The sequence below is a fragment of the Loxodonta africana genome, chromosome 15 (genome assembly GCF_030014295.1).
Source record: "Loxodonta africana isolate mLoxAfr1 chromosome 15, mLoxAfr1.hap2, whole genome shotgun sequence".
In the NCBI taxonomy this organism is placed as follows: domain Eukaryota; kingdom Metazoa; phylum Chordata; class Mammalia; order Proboscidea; family Elephantidae; genus Loxodonta; species Loxodonta africana.
Window position 1 is genome coordinate 28,709,706 of NC_087356.1, and position 21,539 is coordinate 28,731,244.

General features: G+C 41.9%; 1 protein-coding gene across 1 annotated transcript; it reads right to left on the reverse strand.

The window, feature by feature from the left end:
- Window positions 1-3,996: 3,996 nt before the first annotated feature.
- Window positions 3,997-5,433, reverse strand: LOC100669579 (putative N-acetyltransferase 8B). Its single transcript, XM_003413571.3, has one exon. The coding sequence runs from the start codon at window positions 5,223-5,225 to the stop codon at window positions 4,521-4,523; it is 705 nt and encodes a 234-aa protein (XP_003413619.1). The 5' UTR covers window positions 5,226-5,433; the 3' UTR covers window positions 3,997-4,520.
- Window positions 5,434-21,539: the final 16,106 nt, after the last annotated feature.

Here is a 21,539-nt window from a genome sequence, read left to right on the forward strand (position 1 = left end):
ATCACTAGTAAGACTGTCTCCAACAGATTGATCAGGCCTCTTTGAAGGAGCAATCCCAACCAGCCAACCCCGTTGTGGCTTAATCCAAGCCATTTGAATAGATAAAGGGCTGTATTTGTCTAATCTTATGTATGTATAACATGTCCTGATTCATTTATATAAAAATAGCATGTGTCTCCCTACATGGCACATTATATGAACAGTACACACTTCAGTACAATTAATACAAAAGCTCTCTTTCTCAGCACAATTGAACAAGGTATTACCATTGCCAGACCGGGCTAATTTAGACTTGGTGTAGTCAGTCAATGTACATTGGACCACCTGGTCATATTCTGTAAGTTCTCTATGTTTAGAGTAACATTTTGTGATCTGATGTGATTTTCCTATGTGTTGTAAATCCTACCTCTATAATGTTAATGAGGTAAGATCAGAGGCAATTATGTTAATGAGGCAGGTTGTATCTTGAGTCAATCTCTTTTGAGATGTAAAACAGAGAGGAGACAAGGGGACCTCCTACCACCAAGAAAGTAGCGCCAGGAGCAGAGCATGTCCTTTGGACCCGGGGATCCTGGGCTGAAAAACTCCTAGGTGAGAAGACTGATGACTAGGACCTTTCCCAGAGCTGACAGAGAGAGAAAGCCTTCCCCTGGAAATGGCACCCTGAATTCAGACTGCTACCTCCTCAACAGTGAGGGAATAAATTTCTATTTGTTAAAGCCATCCACTTGTGCTGTTTCTGTTATAGCAGCACTGGATAACTAAGACACTGTAGTCCACATCCCAGTTCCTGTGTGCCCCACTAAAATGGCCCTAACTGCAGCAATTCCTAGCAGGACTTGGAAGCAAAAGTTTACAGAAGTGTATATTAATACATCAGCATCACTAATACATAAACAGGGGTTTGTAGGGACCCTGAAAGGACTTATCCATAGTCAGACTTGGGCAAGAGTCTCAATGACAATGACCTCAGACCCAAAGTTTTCCTCATTTTGGTGTCAGGTGTTACAGAGATCACAGTCACCTGTGCGATGGTGTCTAAAAACCCAAGACATAAAATTCTTTTCATTTCCTCATTGAATTTTAATTGTAACATAAGGTCGCTGGTCTTCCCTGGTGTCATGGATTGAATTGTGCCTCCCCAAAATGTCTGTCACCTTGGCTAGGTCATGATTCCTTTGTATGATTGTCTACTATTTTATCATCTGTTGTGATTCCCCTATGTGTTGTAAATCCTATCACTGTGATAAGATGGATTAGCTGCAGTTATATTAATGAGGTCTACAAGATTAGATAGTGTCTTAAGCCGATCTCTTTTGAGATATAAAAGAAAGAAGCGAGCAGAGAGACAGGGGAACCTCATACCACCAAGAAAGCAGTGCAGGGAGCAAAGCACGTCCTTTGGATCTGAGGTTCCTGCACTGAGAGGCTTCCTGACCAAGAGAAGACTGATGATAAGGACCCTCCTCCAGAGGCAACAGAGAGAGAAATCCTTTCCCTGGAGCCGGCACCCTGAATTCAGACTTCTAGCCTACTGACTGTGAGAGAATAAACTTCTCTTTGTTAAAGCCATCCACCTGTGGTATTTCTGTTATAGCAGCACTAGGCAACCAAGACACCTGGTGACAGAGGATCCTAAGCTAAACTCAGTCTTAATTATTTCTGCAAATCAGAAGATCTGGGCAAAGTTGGTAGAGTCCTCAGTCATCTGTGAAACCATGCCTCTACCATACCAAGCACAAGCATGGGTTCAGCCCAGTTTCCTAGTAACATGAAAGTAGGCCCTCCTATTTTTGTTTTCCCTTTACTATTGCAGCTGTGACTATGTTGCTCCTCAGCTATTTTGACAGGGGCATTTATCGGAGAATTTCAGAGAGGGCCTCTGAGGTCTCATCAAGGACATTCAACACAAGCTATCTCAAAGGGCTTTTTACTCCTTTTTTTTTTTTTTTCCCTGCTATTTTAATTCTTGCTTTGGTCTGGGTGTTACAGGGTATACTCAGCACCACAGACTGGCTTAGCGCCTCCAACTACCTCTGGTCCCATTGTTGGAGAGCTTTGAGCAGTGGCTAGGGGATTATTCCCCTAGCCATGAATTCCCCATCTCTAAAAACCTGCAGGTGAGTGTTTCTAGTTGCTGAGCCTTTTTGCGGACAAAGCTGCTCAATGCATCAGTTGTGGCCACACACAACTGCTGCACATCCTTTTCCATCTGTAACTCTTTCTACAAAGCTGTTACGTGCACTTCAGCAGCTAGCTGGGCATCGGTGGCCAGCTGAACAGCACAGAGCTTTCCTAGCTTCTTTTCTACACTTACGAAGGTGCATATCTTCCCACAACCATGATATGCTGCTTAGTGTTTTCGTGGTCTCCCCATACACACAACAAGATCTGCAAGCATCAAATACATGGGCCAGACCACCCTACATGGAGGTTGCTGGCCAACTCAGGATTTCCCCTGCAGAGGTCTCACTCCCACTCACCATTACCTCAGTCTCCTGGATAGCTTACCAATTGCCCAGGCATGGACCAGTAATGGTAAAACTTCCCTCCAAAAATGGATGGAGCCAAGAGAACAAAGAAAGAAGTGGGTAACTAAAAGGTGACAGCAAAGGAGTTTATTAGCGAGGCTTACAGATGAGGTGAGTGCTGGGCAGCTGCAGGAACAAAGCATATCTCAACTCCCTGCAGTGAGAAGTCAGTGGTTTTATAGTGGTGGTGGAGAGTGGTGGCACTAAGCCAGGGGTTTACATAGGAAAACCTCAGCAAATGGTAGTGAACTAGCAGACCACATAAGGGCACTCATGTTCAGCCTCCCAAATCCCATTTCTCCTTCAGTCCACCTCTCCAGGCTGACTCCTACAATCTGGCATGTTCCATGTCTTGTGCCTCAGCGTGAGAGACCCTGTTCCCTCCCCACTGGGAACAGATATGGAAGTAGGATTGGCCAGATGCCATATGCTACCTGTGCACGTGCGAGAGACAGAGAAAGTTACTGCGTGCCCAGGACAGGGGGAAGGCTTCTCTGATAAGGAGAAGGACCTGGGAGAGAGAAGGTAACGGCAGTGCAGTTATTCCCCAAAGCCAAGTCCCTGTCGTTGTTGTTAGTTGCCCTCCAGTCAATTCGCACTTCTGATGACTATCTCGACCAAAATTCCAGGCCAATAGCCACAGACTCTGACTTTCAGGTAAGTGTCAAACACCAGTCCTCTTGTCACATAACAAAAGGAGACATAGATATCAAGCTGGCCAAGGAGTGTCCTCAAAGTCTCTCCCACCGGTGGGTGAGGGGTTAAAGATGGCACCTCCCATTTGTCTTCTGTGGTTGGTAAGGGCAGGCTGAGGCCACAGCAGCCACACTCCCTGAAAAGCTTTCTCAATATCTTCGCTCACCACATTCTTTTTGACTCACCTTATGGGTATTAGGACAATCTGAACTACTTTTTTGATTTTTTTTTTTTTATTAGCTGAAATTTATGTAACATAAAATTAACCATTTTAAAGTAGACAATTGAGTGGCATTTAGTACTTTCTCGATGTTATGCAGCTACCATTTCTATCAAGGTAGAAAACATTTTCATCATCCCAAGAAACTCACCTTCCCGGTTACTCCCCTGTTTTTTTTATACAGCATTACGGTGGTACTAGATAAACGAATAAAATAAGGTTCTCATTGGCCAGTTTTCTTGGAAGTAGATTGCTATGCTAGGTCCTTCTTCCTAATCTGTCTTCGTCTGGAAGCTCTGCTGGAAACTGTCCACCATGGGTGACTCTGATGGTATTTGAAATACCAGTGGCTTAGCTTTCAGCATCACAGCAACACACAATCCACCACAGTAGAACAAACTGACAGCAGAGATGTCACTCAGAGGACTAAAGTAGGCCCAACCCAAGCCATGGTACCTTCAAATGCCTCATATGGCATTTGAAAGCTGGACAAGTGGATAAGGAAGTGTAAGAAGAACTGATGCCTTTTGATCATGGTGTTGACGAAGAATACCGAATAAACCATGGATTGCCAGAAGAACAAATAAATCTGTTTTGGAAGAATGCTCCTTAGAAGGGAGATTGTTGAGACTTCATCACATGTACTTGGATATGTTGTCAGGTGGGACCAGTCCCTGGAGAAAGATATCATGCTTGGTAAAATAGAGGATCAATGAAAAAGAGAAAGACCCTCAACAAGATGGATTGACAAAGTAGCTGCGACAATGAACTCAAACACAGAAACGACTATGAAAATGCCACAGAACGAGACAGTGTTTTGTTCTGTTTTACATAGGGTCACTATGAGTAGAAACTGACTTGACAGCACTTAAGGACAATAACAGATAAATGAAACAGGTAATACAAAAAGATTGAATGGAGCAGAGCCCCTCACACCAATATACCATCACCCACACTGGACGCTGATGTGAATGAGCAATATGCTTTTATTGTGTCATAGCACAGAGATATCAGGGCTTGCTTGTTACTACAGCAGAGTCCATCCTGTCCTGATGAATACACAAGGAATGAGATTACAGGGCCCCTCCCTGCTGCGGTGCTTGACAGACCTGAGGAGACGGAAGGTGGTAGATAAAACGAATTGCAGAAAGATCCACTAGTCTACAGCTCATGGTCAAGAAAAACTCATGCACCTTCTGGAACCCAAGGCTCTGATAAAGACCAACTGCAGAGTACTGCACCGCCCCAGTAGTGAGAACGACCTCACTGTAGCCCTGGTCCCGGGCAAACTGGAGGACCAACCTGACCAGGGCTTTCGCCATCCCCTGACCACGGTGCTCAGAGGCCACAGACAGGTGTAATAGCTCTAACTGCTTCCTCTCCATGGTTGAATCCTTAGATGGCAGACATCCCACCGTGCCCACCACCTGTCCCTCAGATTCGGCCACCCAGAAGTAGGAACCCTGCTCACTGAGGTACATTTTGGTGATGTCAGACATGTCTGTGTTCAAAGTCATGGCTATATATTCGGTCCAGGGATACTTGGCAAGCAACTTCAAGGCAGTGACAAGGGCAAGGCTGGCCATGAGGGCCAGGAGCCAGGAGCCAGAGACCAGTAATAGGGTGAAGGGCCCCCCAAGTAAGAGCACAAGGGTTTGGGGCAGCCTCAGCAAGTGGCGGAAGGTGGCGGACGCATGTTCAGTCATCCCTGCGCAGAACAATTCCACGACCTCTTTGGCGTCACTCTCCTGGTATTTGCGGATGTGATAAGGAGCCATGGGTAGACCTCCGTGTCTGAAATCTCCAAGTCCACAGGAGGGAGATAGGCAGCCCTGTGGAGGAGAGAGGAAACCTTGTGAGTACCCCCCATCTCTCCCATCAATGGCTCCTAGTCTCCCAGGAATAGGGAGGCCCTGTTCAATGGTGTGTCTTTCTCCTTTTGCCCTAGAAGAAGCAGGCCACCGCTACTGGAAGGAGGAGACAGTCAGAAAGACCCGCATTTGAATCCTGGCTCCATCCCTTTCTAACTGTGTGATCTTAACCTCTTTGAGCCTTGGTTTCTTCATCTGGAGAACAGAGTAAAGAGCATTAGCTCCTCGGATTATTTTAAGGATTTAATAAAATAATCTATATGAAGTTCTGGCAACCACCGTTTTTCCTCTTTTACTAACTCTCTAGCTTCCTGGTACGTTGAGGCACCATGCAGACCCAAAGGTCCTTGGTCCCTCTCCCAGGAACCATACATCAAGAAATCCTGTGTTTTCAAGCACAAGTTTCAGCAAAGGCTCCTTCCCCTTAACTGCAAAGTTTGAAGCTGCTGAGGTGGCATAGGAGGCAAACATCAAAAATGGACTGGTCTTGAGGTACAGAGGAACGTCCCAGGACTCTGGGTGTACACTCAGAGCATGCCTCTTCACCCAAGTCCTCTCACCTGCCACAACAAGAGGATTGAGTGTCCTTGGAGCCCAACTACCTCCAGGAGAGACTGCATAGGGCTGCTTCACCTCTTAAGTCAGGCCCAATGCGCTCGGTTTACACTCAGGCTTTCTTTCTTTCCCAGGCATTTCCTTCTGCATTTCTGTGGCTTTCTTGATAGGAACCTAAGTTTCCTTTAACAGAGCTGAAAGATTCATTTATTCATTGAGCAAATAGGTGATTGAGCACATGCCATGGGCCAGGCCTTATGCTTGGTCTAAGGGGCACCAAATATTTGAGGCATGGTTGCCACCACCAGAAGAATATGCCAGACGGGGCTCTGGGAGTAATGTATGGTAGAGTTACCCAAATCTGGAATAACTTTATTGACACACTGGATTTGACAGTTAGGACTTTTGTACTGCAAGTTTTGAAAAGTCACCTAAAGTTGGCTTAAGTAATAGAGGTCATCTAATGGCTTATTAAAGGTCCTTGCATGGCTCAAAAAGTTTGTGCATGACTGCTATCCTAATGGTTGGTGGTTCAAACCCACCCAGTTGTGCCATGGAAGAAAGGCCTGGTGATCTACTTCTGTAAAGATTACAGCCAAGGAAATTCTATGGCGTAGTTCTGCTCTGTAACAAATGGGGTTGTTATGAGTTGGAATCATCTCGATGCCAATGGGTTAATGGCTTCTGAAACTGGAAAGTACAGAAGTAGAGATAGGTTAGGCTTAAGATTGGTTTGATATAGTAGTTTTTCTGCTATACTGTGTACAGTGTGAGCTTCGTCCAAGACTGACTGATGTCATAGGAAATAGAATGTTCACCAGCCATGATTAAGGCTATGTGCTTCCTTGTTCATAGCCAGTAGGAAATCTGGGACTTATGCCCCAGCCTTCCACTGTCAGGGAATGTCAAAATAGACTTTTTCAGTTTCAAATACATTCACGTTTTCTAGCCACAGAAGGGTTATCTTAAAAGGGGCCCTGACCCAATACCCTCAAATGTCCTCATATTGATTTTAGTGCTTCTGTTCTACCTCCTAGGTCATTGTGTAGTGCCCGGGATCTTAAAAGTTTGTTAGTGGCCATTTGAGGTGAAATTGGCCTCTTTTCGCCTAGAACAACAGACAAAGAAGGAGAATCAGGAGTCTGAGGAGCAATTGGAATGCATGTCTAATTGCCACAATGAACAATAGCCTCCTAGGCCAAAAGATCAGAACTAGATAGATAGTTGCCGGCTACTATCACTGAGCGTTTTGATCAAAGATGCTACAGAAGAATCCTGATGAAAAGGAGAGGAAACAGGGAGTAGAACTTAAAATTCTCATAGAATTCAGACTTTCTAGAGCCGTTAATGCTCAATGATTCCCCGAAATTATTGTCCCCAGGGAATATTTAAACCTTAAATTGAAACTATCCTCTGAAGCTGTAAAAACAGCATGGCATAAGACCTCATCTAACTTCCGGAGGAGGAGAGCAAATCAAGATCAACATCAGCCTAAGGCTGATACCTATGAGGTAGACGTCAGAAATACCTCCATTCTCCAACCTTTCTTCCAATTCTAACACCAGCCTTCCCTCCACAGCGTTTTCTGCTTCTCTGCTGGGTTCAATTATTTGTTGTAACGGCCATACAAAACTCAAACACCATACTTACAATTATGAGGTTTCTTAGGGAAGTAACAGGTTACAATACAGGATCAGGATCAACTTGGATGTAACAGGAGCTACTCAGGATACAGTTCTTTGATCAGAGAGCTTCTTCTTGGCGGAATTGACTCAACATCAATAGGTTTTTGGTGTTGAAGTCTAGGTTAATTTCTTTTTCTGAAATAAATGAGAGAAGCTGTGTCATTTACTCCTGTTAGTTTCAGGAAGAAATAATATTTTCCAAGTTAATATAAACCAGATTGGACCTTGGCCTGCATACAGTTGTTCTGAATTCCTAAGATGCCAGGACTGCAGTGACAGCAGTCACCTCACTCCTTCCTTTCACTGCCCCTCTGCCACACTGCCCCTCTGCCAGTCACTGAACCCTGACCTTTCCTCCTTTGCCCCTTCTTATTTCTTGCCATATCACCCTCTAGTCCAGAGCTAGAAATATTACAGTGGTATCCACAATTAGATGGTACGTGAAGTATTAACCACACGAATTATTTTTCAAATGTTTGTCCCTGTTTATAGTGGCATCACTAGGGTTGATGTAACAAATTGGAGTAACTCATGGTGTCACTGCCCCACCCCCATGCTAATTACCACAATATTGTAGCTAAAACACCACAAAATTTGACAAAATCAGTGATTATTAAAACACTGTAAACAACAAAAACCACAGCACATGCTTGGGGCAGGTGCAGACGAAATCACGTGATTGGAAGCATCATTGTAATTGGGTAATAATGACAGCTGTGACGGGAGTGCATTGGAGGGTTCAAAAAGTAAATTAGCATGGAGTTTTAACCTTGTAGTTACACTCATATATGTAAGCTAGGCTTATGAAAAAAAAATTTTTGTTGTTGTTATACATAGCTACAGGGATATTTTAATAAAAAATAATAAATTTCTGCTGAAACATAGCATGAAAATTTCCTAGACATTTATTGTGGTGTCACTGCCTCTGACATTGTCACTCTGTGTGGTCTTCATCCCCGTTGCCCTCTAGAGACATCTCTGCCTGTTTACTCCTTTCAAACCAACCCTTGGCCTTGGTGCCCCAGGCATGGGAGGTTGCAGCCAAATTTTAAAGAGACGCTGAAAGGTTTTGGAACTTCCCAGGTCCAAGGCCTGACACAAACAGCATGTCTGGAAGAATCCTTGGTTGTCCAGTTCTGATGGGTAAGTTTATGTGTCAAATTGGCTAGGCTAGGATTCTCAGTGGTATGGCAGATATTATGGAATCATCCTGCATTTTGTCATATTATGTAAGTAGCCAATCAGTTGAAAGGGGTGTTTCATTGGGATTATGGCCTGCAACCAATACATATGGATTTCTGGGAAAGCTTGTTCTCTCTGGATCCTGCATTTGCTCATCATCATCTGACCTCCGATTTTTGGGATTTGAGCCTGCCATCTGGCCTGCAGATTTTGGGATTCACCAACTCCCACAGCCCCATTAGCCAGCAGCCTGCTGTCTCACCTGCCAGCTTAGGGTTTGTCTGACCCTGCAACCACATGAGTCAGAATAAGCCTCCAGTCTGATGTCTGACCCACGGATTAGGGACTTGCGAGCCTCCAAAACTGAATCAGCCGTTCCTTGAGATCAACCTCTCTCTATACACATACATACATATATACAAGATCAAAGATCACAGCCTTCAGTATGGATTACACCTCAACATAAAAAAAGCAAAAATCCTCACGAGTGGACCAATAAGCAACATCATGATAAACAGAGAAAAGATTGAAGTTGTTAAGGATTTCATATTACTTGGATCCCCAATCAACACGCATGGAAGCAACAGTCAAGAAATCAAAAGATGCATTGCATTGGGCAAATCTGCTGCAAAAGATCTCTTTAAAGTGATAAAAAGTAAAGATATTACCTTGAAGACTGAGGTGCACCTGACCCAAGCCATGATGTTTTCAATTGCCTCATATGCATGTGAAAGCTGGACAATGAATAAGGAAGACAGAAGAAGAATTGATGCCTTTGAGATAGGACATTGGCAAAGAATATTGAATATACGATGGACTATCAAAAGAATGAACAAATCTGTCTTGGAAAAAGCACAACCAGAATGTTCCTTAGAAGTCAGGATGGCGAGACTACATCTAACATACTTTGAACATGTTATCAGGAAGAATCAGCCCCTGAAGAAGGACATCATTCTTGGTAAAAAAAAAAAAAAAAAAAAGACGCTCAAAGAGATGGATTTACACAGTGGCTACAACAATGGGCTCAAGCATAACAATTGTGAGAGTGGCACAGGATCAGGCAGTGTTTCGTTCCGTTGTACATAGGGCCACAAAGTCAGAACCAACTCAACAGCACCTAACAACAATAAACTGTGAGAGAATAAATATCTCTTTGTTAAAGGTATCCACCTGTGGTATTTCTGTTATACCAGCACTAGGTAACAAAGATAATGGGCATGGTTACCATAGGCATTATTCCCAACAGTTAAAAGCTAGAAACAACTCAGGTGTCCATGAACTGATAAATGGATAAACAAATGTGGCCTATCTATACAATGAAATATTATTCAGCCGTAAGGAGAAATCAAGTCCTGAACATGCTACGGCATAGATGAACCTTGAAAACATTACGCTGAGTGAAATAACTCACACACAAAAAGACAAATACACCCCTGCAACTTGAACAAATAGAAAGAGAACAACAAAAGAAACCCACAGGCACCAGAAGAAAACACATAATAAAAATTAGAGCTGAACTAAATGAAATAGAAAACAGAAAAACAATTGAAAGAATTAACAAGACCAAAAGCTGCCTTTTTGAAAAAACTGATAAACCACTGGCCAAACTGACAAAAGAAAAACAGGAGAGGAAGCAAATAACCCGAAGAAGAAATGAGATGGGTGATATTACAACAGACCCAACTGAAATTAAAAGAATCATATCAGATTACCATGAAAAACTATACTCAAACAAATTTGAAAACCTAGAAAAAATGGATGAATTCCTAGAAACACACTACCTACCTAAACTAACACAAACAGAGGCAGAACAACTAAATAGACCCATAACAAAAGAAGAGATTGAAAAGGTAATCAAAACACTCCCACCCCAAAAAAAGCCCTGGTCGGACAGCTTCACTGCAGAGCTCTACCAAACTTTCAGAGAAGAGTTAACACCACTACTACTAAAGGTATTTCAGAGCATAGAAAAAGATGGAATACTACCAAACTCATTCTATGAAGCCACCATATCCCTGATACCAAAACCAGGTAAAGACATCACAAGAAAAGAAAATTATAGACCTACATTCTTCATGAATGTAGATGCAAAAATCCTCAACAAAATTCTAGCCAATAGAATTCAACAACATATCAAAAAAATAATTCACCATGACCAAGTGGGATTCATACCAGATATGCAGGGATGGTTAACATTAGAAAAACAATTAATATAATCCACCACATAAATAAAACAAAAGACAAGAATCACATGATTTTATCAATTGATGCAGAAAAGGCATTTGACAAAGTTCAACACTCATTCAGGATAAAAACTCTCAGCAAAATACGAATAGCAGGAAAATTCCTCATCATAATAAAGGACATTTATACAAAGCCAACAGCCAACATCACCCTAAATGGAGAGAGCCTGAAAACATTCCCATTGAGATTAGGAACCAGACAAGGATGCCCTTTATCACCACTCTTATTCAACATTGTGCTGGAGGTCCTAGCCAAAGCAATTAGGCTAGATAAAGAAATAAAGGGCATCCAGATTGGCAAGGAAGAAATAAAAGTATCTCTATTTGCAGATGACATGATCTTATACACAGAAATCCCTAAGGAATCCTCCAGAAAACTACTGAAACTAATAGAAGAGTTCAGCAGAGTATCGGGATACAAGATAAACATACAAAAATCAGTTGGATTCCTCTACACCAACAAAAAGAACATCGAAGAGGAAATCACCAAATCAATGCCATTTACAGTAGCCCCCAAGAAGATAAAATACTTAGGAATAAATCTTCCCAGAGGTGTAAAAGACTTATACAAAGAAAACTACAGTGCCCTTCTGCAAGAAACCAAAAGCAACTTACATAAGTGGAAGAACATACCTTGCCCGTGGGTAGGAAGACTTAACATTATAAAAATATCTATTCTACCAAAAGCGATCTATACATTTAATGCAATTCCGATCCAAATCCCAACGACATTCTTTAATGAGATGGAGAAACAAATCACCAACTTCATATGGAAGGGAAAGAGGCCCCGGATAAATAAGGCATTACTGAAAAAGAAGAACAAAGTGGGAGGCCTTACTTTACCTGATTTTAGAACCTATTATACCGCTACAGTAGTCAAAACAGCCTGGTACTGGTACAATAACAGATACATGGACCAATGGAACAGAATTGAGAATCCAGACATAAATCCATCCACATATGAGCAGCTGATATTTGACAAAGGCCCCAAAACAGTTAAATGGGGGAAAAGACAGTCTTTTTAACACATGATGCTGGCATAACTGGATATCCATCTGCAAAAAAATGAAACAAGACCCATACCTCACTCCATGCACAAAAACTAACTCAAAATGGATCAAAGACCTAAACATAAAATCTAAAATGATAAAGATCGTGGAAGAAAAAATAGGGACAAAGTTAGGAGCCCTAATACATGTATAAACAGTATACAAAACATTGTAAAGAATGTAGAAGAAAAACTAGATAACTGGGAACTCTAAAAAATCAAACACCTATGCTCATCCAAAGACTTCACCAAAAGAGTAAAAAGACTACCTACAGACTGGGAAAAAGTTTTTAGCTATGACATTTCTGATCAGCGCCTGATCTCTAAAATCTACATGATACTGCAAAAACTCAGCTGCAAAAAGACAAAGAACTCAATTAAAAACTGGGCAAAAGATATGAATAGACACTGCACTAAAGAAGACATTCAGGTAGCTAACAGATACATGAGGAAATGTTCACGATCATTAGCCATTAGAGAAGTGCAGATCAAAACTACAATGAGATATCATCTCACTCCAACAAGGCTGGCATTAATCCAAAAAACACAAAGGAATAAATCTTGGAGAGGCTGTGGAGAGATTGGAACACTTCTACACTGCTGATGGGAATGTAAAATGGTACAACCACTTTGGAAATCGATTTGGCACTTCCTTAAAAAGCTAGAAATAGAACTACCATTTTTTTTTTTTTCTAGTGCTACGATCCAGCAATCCCACTCCTTGGAATATATCCTAGAGAAATAAGAGCCTTTACAGGAACAGATATATGCACACCCATGTTTATTGCAGCACTGTTTACAATAGCAAAAAGATGGAAGTGACCAAGGTGCCCATCAATGGATGAATGGATAAATAAATTATGGTATATTCACACAATGGAATGCTATGCATTGATAAAGAACAGTGAGGAATCTGGGAAACATTTCATAGCATGGAGGAACCTGGAAGGCATTCTGCGGAGTGAAATTAGTCAGTTGCAAAAAGACAAATATTGTATAAGGCCACTATTACAAGAACTTGAGAAATAGTTTAAACTGAGAAGAAAACATTCTTTCATGGTTACGAGAGTAGGGAGGGAGGAAGGGTGGGAGAGGGGCCTTCACTAATTAAACAGTAGATAAGAGCTACTTTAGGTGAAGGGAAAGACAGCACACAATACAGGGGAGGGCAGCACAATTGGACTAAACCAAAAGCAAAGAAGTTTCCTGAATAAACTGAATGCTTCGAAGGCCAGCGTAGCAGGGGCAGGGGTCTGGGGACCGTGGTTTCAGGGGACATCTAAGTCAATTGGCATAATAAAATCTATCAAGAAAACATTCTGCATCCTACTTTTTTTCTTTTTTAATAACTTTTATTAAGCTTCAAGTGAACGTTTACAAATCCAATCAGTTTGTCACATATAAGTTTACATACATCTCACTCCCTACTCCCACTTGCTCTCCCCCTCTTGAGTCAGCCCTTTCAGTCTCTCCTTTCTTGACAATTTTGCCGGCTTCCCTCTCTCTCTATCCTCCCATCCCCCCTCCAGACAAGAGTTGCCAACACAATCTCAAGTGTCCACCTGATATAATTAGCTCACTCTTCATCAGCATCTCTCTCCCACCCACTGACCAGTCCCTTTCATTTCTGATGAGTTGTCTTCGGGGATGGTTCCTGTCCTGTGTCAACTGAAGGTCTGGGGAGCATGGCCGCCGGGGTTCCTCCAGTCTCAGTCAGACCATTAAGTTTGGTCTTTTTATGAGAATTTGGGGTCTGTATCCCACTGATCTCCTGCTCCCTCAGGGGTCCTCTGTTGTGCTCCCTGTCAGGGCAGTCATCGATTGTGGCCGGGCACCAACTAGTTCTTCTGGTCTCAGGATGTTGTAGGTCTCTGGTTCATGTGGCCCTTTCTGTCTCTTGGGCTCTTAGTTGTCGTGTGGCCTTGGTGTTCTTCATTTTCCTTTGCTCCAGGTGGGTTGAGACCAATTGCTGCATCTTAGATGGCCGCTTGTTAGCGTTTAAGACCCCAGACGCCACATTTCAAAGTGGGATGCAGAATGATTTCATAATAGAATTATTTTGCCAATTGACTTAGAAGTCCCCGCAAACCATGTTCCCCAGACCCCCGCCCTTGCTCCCCTGACCTTTGAAGCATTCATTTTATCCCGGAAACTTCTTTGCTTTTGGTCCAGTCCAATTGAGCTGACCTTCCATGTATTGAGTGTTGTCTTTCCCTTCACCTAAAGCAGTTCTTATCTACTGATTAATCAATAAAAAACCCTCTCCCACCCTCCCTCCCTTCCCCCCTTGTAACCACAAAAGTATGTGTTCTTCTCAGGTTTACTATTTCTCAAGATCTTATAATAGTGGTCTTATACAATATTTGTCCTTTTGCCTCTGACTCATTTCGCTCAGCATAATGCCTTCCAGGTTCCTCCATGTTATGAAATGTTTCAGAGATTCGTCACTGTTCTTTATCGATGCGTAGTATTCCATTGTGTGAATATACCACAATTTATTTACCCATTCATCCGTTGATGGACACCTTGGTTGCTTCCAGCTTTTTGCTATTGTAAACAGAGCTGCAATAAACATGGGTGTGCATATATCTGTTTGTATGAAGGCTCTTGTATCTCTAGGGTATATTCCGAGGAGTGGGATTTCTGGGTTGTATGGTAGTTCTATTTCTAACTGTTTAAGATAACGCCAGATAGATTTCCAAAGTGGTTGTACCATTTTACATTCCCACCAGCAGTGTATGAGAGTTCCAATCTCTCCGCAGCCTCTCCAACATTTATTATTTTGTGTTTTTTGGATTAATGCCAGCCTTGCTGGTGTGAGATGGAATCTCATCGTAGTTTTAATTTGCATTTCTCTAATGGCTAATGATCGAGAGCATTTTCTCATGTATCTGTTGGCTGCCTGAATATCTTCTTTAGTGAAATGTGTGTTCATATCCTTTGCCCACTTCTTGATTGGGTTGTTTGTCTTTTTGTGGTTGAGTTTTGAGAGAATCATGTAGATTTTAGAGATCAGGCGCTGGTCGGAGATGTCATAGCTAAAAATTCTTTCCCAGTCTGTAGGTGGTCTTTTTACTCTTTTGGTGAAGTCTTTAGATGAGCATAGGTGTTTGATTTTTAGGAGCTCCCAGTTATCGGGTTTCTCTTCATCATTTTTGGTAATGTTTTGTATTCTGTTTATACCTTGTATTAGGGCTCCTAGGGTTGTCCCAATTTTTTCTTCCATGATCTTTATTGTTTTAGTCTTTATGTTTAGGTCTTTGATCCACTTGGAGTTAGTTTTTGTGCATGGTGTGAGGTATGGGTCCTGTTTCATTTTTTTTGCAAAGGGATATCCAGTTATGCCAGCACCATTTGTTAAAAAGGCTATCTTTTCCCCAGTTAATTGACACTGGTCCTTTGTCAAATATCAGCTGCTCATACGTGGATGGATCTATGTCTGGGTTCTCAATTCTGTTCCATTGGTCTATGTGTCTGTTGTTGTACCAATACCAGGCTGTTTGGACTACTGTGGCTGTATAATAGGTTCTGAAGTCAGGTAAGGTGAGGCCTCCCACTTTCTTCTTCTTTTTCAGTAGTGCTTTGCTTATCCGGGGCTTCTTTCCCTTCCATATGAAATTGGTGATTTGTTTCTCTATCCCCTTAAAATATGACATTGGAATTTGGATCGGAAGTGCGTTAAACGTATAGATGGCTTTTGGTAGAATAGACATTTTTACTATGTTAAGTCTTCCTATCCATGAGCAGGGTATGTTTTTCCACTTAAGTATGTCCTTTTGAATTTCTTGTAGTAGAGCTTTGTAGTTTTCTTTGTATAGGTCTTTTACATCCTTGGTAAGATTTATTCCTAAGTATCTTATCTTCTTGGGGGCTACTGTGAATGGTATTGATTTGGTTATTTCCTCTTCGGTGTTCTTTTTGTTGATGTAGAGGAATCCAAGTGATTTTTGTATGTTTATTTTATAACCTGAGACTCTGCCAAACTCTTCTATTAGTTTCAGTAGTTTTCTGGAGGATTCCTTAGGGTTTTCTGTGTATATAATCATGTCATCTGCAAATAGTGATAACTTTACTTCTTCCTTGCCAATCCGGATACCTTTTATTTCTTTGTCTAGCCTAATTGCCCTGGCTAAGACTTCCAACACGATGTTGAATAAGAGCGGTGATAAAGGGCATCCTTGTCTGGTTCCCATTCTCAAGGGAAATGCTTTCAGGTTCTCTCCATTTAGAGTGATATTGGCTGTTGGAATTGCCCTGGCTAAGACTTCCAACACGATGTTGAATAAGAGCGGTGATAAAGGGCATCCTTGTCTGGTTCCCGTTCTCAAGGGAAATGCTTTCAGGTTCTCTCCATTTAGAGTGATATTGGCTGTTGGCTTTGCATAGATGCCCTTTATTATGTTGAGGAATTTTCCTTCAATTCCTATTTTGGTAAGAGTTTTTATCATGAATGGGTGTTGGACTTTGTCATATGCCTTTTCTGCATCAATTGATAAGATCATGTGGTTTTTGTCTTTTGTTTTATTTATGTGATGGATTACATTAATGGTTTTTCTGATATTAAACCAGCCTTGCATACCTGGTCTAAATCCCACTTGATCAGGGTGAATTATTTTTTTGATGTGTTGTTGGATTCTATTGGCTAGAATTTTGTTGAGGATTTTTGCATCAATGTTCATGAGGGATATAGGTCTATAATTTTCTTTTTTTGTAATGTCTTTACCTGGTTTTGGTATCAGGGAGATGGTGGCTTCATAGAATGAGTTGGGTAGTATTCCGTCATTTTCTATGCTTTGGAATACCTTTAGTAGTAGTGGTGTTAACTCTTCTCTGAAAGTTTGGTAGAACTCTGCAGTGAAGCCGTCCGGGCCAGGGCTTTTTTTTGTTGGGAGTTTTTTGATTACCGTTTCAATCTCTTTTTTTCTTATGGGTCTATTTAGTTGTTCTACTTCTGAATGTGTTAGTTTAGGTAGGTAGTGTTTTTCCAGGAATTCATCCATTTCTTCTAGGTTTTCAAATTTGTTAGAGTACAATTTTTCATAATAATCTGAAATGATTCTTTTAATTTCATTTGGTTCTGTTGTGATGTGGTCCTTCTCATTTGTTATTCGGGTTATTTGTTTCCTTTCCTATATTTCTTTAGTCAGTCTAGCCAATGGTTTATCAATTTTGTTAATTTTTTCAAAGAACCAGCTTTTGGCTTTGTTAATTCTTTCAATTGTTTTTCTGTTCTCTAATTCATTTAGTTCAGCTCTAATTTTTATTATTTGTTTTCTTCTGGTGCCTGATGGATTCTTTTGTTGCTCAGTTTCTATTTGTTCAAGTTGTAGGGACAGTTCTCTGATTTTGGCTCTTTCTTCTTTTCGTATGTGTGCATTTATTGATATAAATTGGCCTCTGAGCACTGCTTTTGCTGTGTCCCAGAGGTTTTGATAGGAAGTATTTTCATTCTCGTTGCTTTCTATGAATTTCCTTATTCCCTCCTTGATGTCTTCTATAACCCAGTCTTTTTTCAGGGGGGTATTGTTCATTTTCCAAGTATTTGATTTCTTTTCCCTAGTTTTTCTGTTATTGATCTCTAGTTTTATTGCCTTGTGGTCTGAGAAGATGCTTTGTAATATTTCGATGTTTTGGACTCTGCAAAGGTTTGTTTTATGACCTAATATGTGGTCTATTCTAGAGAATGTTCCATGTGCGCTAGAAAAAAAAGTATACTTTGCAGCAGTTGGGTGGAGAGTTCTGTATAAGTCAATGAGGTCAAGTTGGTTGATTGTTGTAATTAGATCTTCCGTGTCTCTGTTGAGCTTCTTACTGGATGTCCTGTCCTTCTCCGAAAGTGGTGTGTTGAAGTCTCCTACTATAATTGTGGAGGTATCTATCTCTCTTTTCAATTCTGTTAAAATTTGATTTATGTATCTTGCAGCCCTGTCATTGGGTGCATAAATATTTAATATGGTTATGTCTTCCTGATCAATTGTCCCTTTTATCATTATATAGTGTCCTTCTTTATCCTTTGTGGTGGATTTAAGTCTAAAGTCTATTTTGTCAGAAATTAATATTGCTACTCCTCTTCTTTTTTGCTTATTGTTTGCTTGATATACTTTTTTCCATCCTTTGAGTTTTAGTTTGTTTGTGTCTCTAAGTCTAAGGTGTGTCTCTTGTAGGCAGCATATAGATGGATCGTGTTTCTTTATCCAGCCTGTGACTCTCTGTCTCTTTATTGGTGCATTTAGTCCATTTATATTCAGGGTAATTATAGATAAATAAGTTTTTAGAGCTGTCATTTTGATGCCTTTTTATGTGAGTTGTTGACAATTTCATTTTTCCACATACTTTTTTGTGCTGAGGCGTTTTTCTTAGTAAATTGTGAGATCCTCATTTTCATAGTGCTTGACTTTATGTTAGTTGAGTCGTTACGTTTTTCTTGGTTTTTATCTTGAGTTATAGAGTTGTTATACCTTTTTGTGGTTACCTTATTATTTACCCCTATTTTTCTAAGTAAAAACCTAACTTTTATTGTTCTATATCGCCTTGTATCACTCTCCATATGGCAGTTCAATGCCTCCTGTATTTAGTTCCTCTTTTTGATTATTGTGATCTTTTACCTATTGACTTCCATGATTCCCTGCTATGTGTATTTATTTTTTTAATTAATCTTAATTTGTTGGTTTTTGTGATTTCCCTATTTGAGTTGATATCAGGACGTTCTGTTTTGTGACCTTGTGTTGTGCTGATATCTGATATTATTGGTTCTCTGACCAAACAATATCCTTTAGTATTTCTTGTAGCTTTGGTTTGGTTTTTGCAAATTCTCTAAACTTGTGTTTGTCTGTAAATATCTTAATTTCGCCTTCATATTTCAGAGAGAGTTTTGCTGGATATATGATCCTTGGCTGGCAGTTTTTCTCCTTCAGTGTTCTGTATATGTCATCCCATTCCCTTCTTGCCTGCATGGTTTCAGCTGAGTAGTCAGAACATATTCTTATTGATTCTCCCTTGAAGGAAACCTTTCTTTTCTCCCTGGCTGCTTTTAAAATTTTCTGTTTATCTTTGGTTTTGGTGAGTTTGATGATAATGTGTCTTGGTGTTTTTCTTTTTGTATCAATCTTAAATGGGGTTCGATGAGCATCTTGGATAGATATCCTTTCGTCTTTCATGATGTCAGGGAAGTTTTCTGTCAGGAGTTCTTCAACTATTTTCTCTGTGTTTTCTGTCCCCCCTCCCTGTTCTGGGACTCCAATCACCCGCAGGTTATCCTTCTTGATAGAGTCCCACATAATTCTTAGGGTTTCTTCATTTTTTTTAATTCTTTTATCTGATTTTTTTTCAGCTATGTTGGTGTTGATTCCCTGGTCCTCCAGATGTCCCAGTCTGCATTCTAATTGCTCGAGTCTGCTCCTCTGACTTCCTAGTGCGTTGTCTAATTCTGTAATTTTATTGTTAATCTTTTGGATTTCTACATGTTGTCTCTCTATGGATTCTTGCAACTTATTAATTTTTCCAGTATGTTCTTGAATAATCCTTTTGAGTTCTTCAACAGTTTTATCAGTGTGTTCCTTGGCTTTTTCTGCAGTTATCCTAATTTCATTTGTGATATCATTAAGCATTCTGCAAATTAGTTTTTTATATTCTGTATCTGATAATTCCAAGATTGTATCTTCATTTGGGAAAGATTTTGATTCTTTCGTTTGGGGGGTTGGAGAAGCTGTCATGGTCTGCTTCTTTAAGTGGTTTGATATGGATTGTTGTCTCCGAGCCATCACTGGGAAACTAGTTTTTCCAGAACATCCGCTAAAAAAAGATGCAGTCAGATCCCTATCAGAGTTCTCCCTCTGGCTCAGGCTATTCAGATGTTAATGAAGCCGCCTGGGGAGGGTGGGGGAGGGAACAGAGAGATAGGAGAGTAGCACCTCAGAATATAGCCAGAGTTGCTTGTCTTGCTTGGAATGACTATTATATCTGAGATTCCCGCGGGGCGCGTCGCCTATGTGTGCTGGCTGTGTGGAGATTTCCCCCGGGGGGTCTGGCCCGCTGGAGTCACGGTCAGATCCTCCGCTTCCAGCCCCACGCCCAGCGTCAAGGCTCCCCTACTGGGATGGTGCACTCTCGACTCCAAAATCAGTCGCTGCCTCCTGGGGACTTCTCGTCCCTCCAGCCGCATGGCCGTGCCACACTCGAGAGCCAGTTGGGCCTCCTCCCGGGGCTAGTTCAGATGGGTGGAGCAGGTCCCCGTGCTTGTGCCGTGAGCAAGTGTCCCGGCTGGGACGCTGTTCTCCCCGCTCCAATACCAGTCGCTGCCTCCCGGGGACTTCTCCTACCGGCTGCGTCCCACGCCGCCCGTGCGACCCGGCTGGTCCGCTTCCCGGGGTTAGTTCAGGGGGGTGGAGCAACTCTCCGTGTTTATGCCGTACCTGTGTCCAGTCCAAATCCCTGCGGGACGGTTCCCCGGCTCAGACGCTGCTCTTTCTGCTCCAAGACCAGTCACTGCCTCCCGGGGACTTCTCCTACCGGCTGCGTCCCACGCCGCCCGTGGAACCGGCTGGTCCCCCTCCCGGGGTTAGTTCAGGGGGGTGGAGTAGCTCTCTGTGCTTGTGCCGTACCTGACTGGTACGCTGGCTCCAGGCTCTGGAAACAATCGCTGCTTCCCCGTATTAGTTCGTTCTCCGTCTCTAAATCTGTGTTTGTTGTTCAGGGTTCGTAGATTGTTATGTATGTGATCGATTCACTTGTTTTTCCGTGTCTTTGTTGTAAGAGGGATCCGAGGTAGCGTCTGCCTAGTCCGCCATCTTGGCTCCGCCCTCTTGAGTCAGTCTTGACTCCTCTGCATCCTACTTTGAAGAGTGGTGTCTGGGGTCTTAAACGCTAGCAAGCAGGCATCTAAGATGCATCAATTTGTCTCAATCCACCTGGATCAAAGGAGAATGAAGAACACCAAGGACTCAAGGTGATTCTGAGCCCAAGAGACAGGAAGGACCACATGAACCAGAGACTACATCATTCTGAGACCAGAAGAACTAGCTGGTGCCCTGCTAGAACCGATAACTGCCCTGACAGGGAACACAATAGAGAACCCCTGAGGGAGTAGGAGAGCAATGGGATGCAGACCCCGAATTCTCATAAGACCAGACTTAATGGTCTGACTGAGACTGGAAGGACCCCCAGACCTTCTGTTGCCCCAGGACAGGAACCATTCCCAAAGGCAACTTTTCAGACATGGATTGGACTGGACAATGGGTTCAAGAGGGATACTGGTGAGGAGTGAGCTTCTTGGATCAGGTGGACACTTGAGACTATGTTGCATCTCCTGCCTGGAGGGGAGATGAGAGGGTGGAGGGGGTTAGAAGCTAGCGAAATGGACATGAAAAGAGAGAGGGGAGGGAGAGAGCGGGCTGTCTCATTAGGGGGAGAGTAATTGGGAGTGTGTAGCAAGGTGTATATGGGTTTTTGTGTGACAGACTGACTTGATTTGTAAACTTTCACTTAAAGCAGAATAAAAATTCCAAAAAAA

What these genes read in the sequence shown, in the direction of transcription:
- LOC100669579 (XM_003413571.3), bottom strand. Translation starts at nt 5,225, where the DNA reads ATGGCTCCTTATCACATCCGCAAATACCAGGAGAGTGACGCCAAAGAG.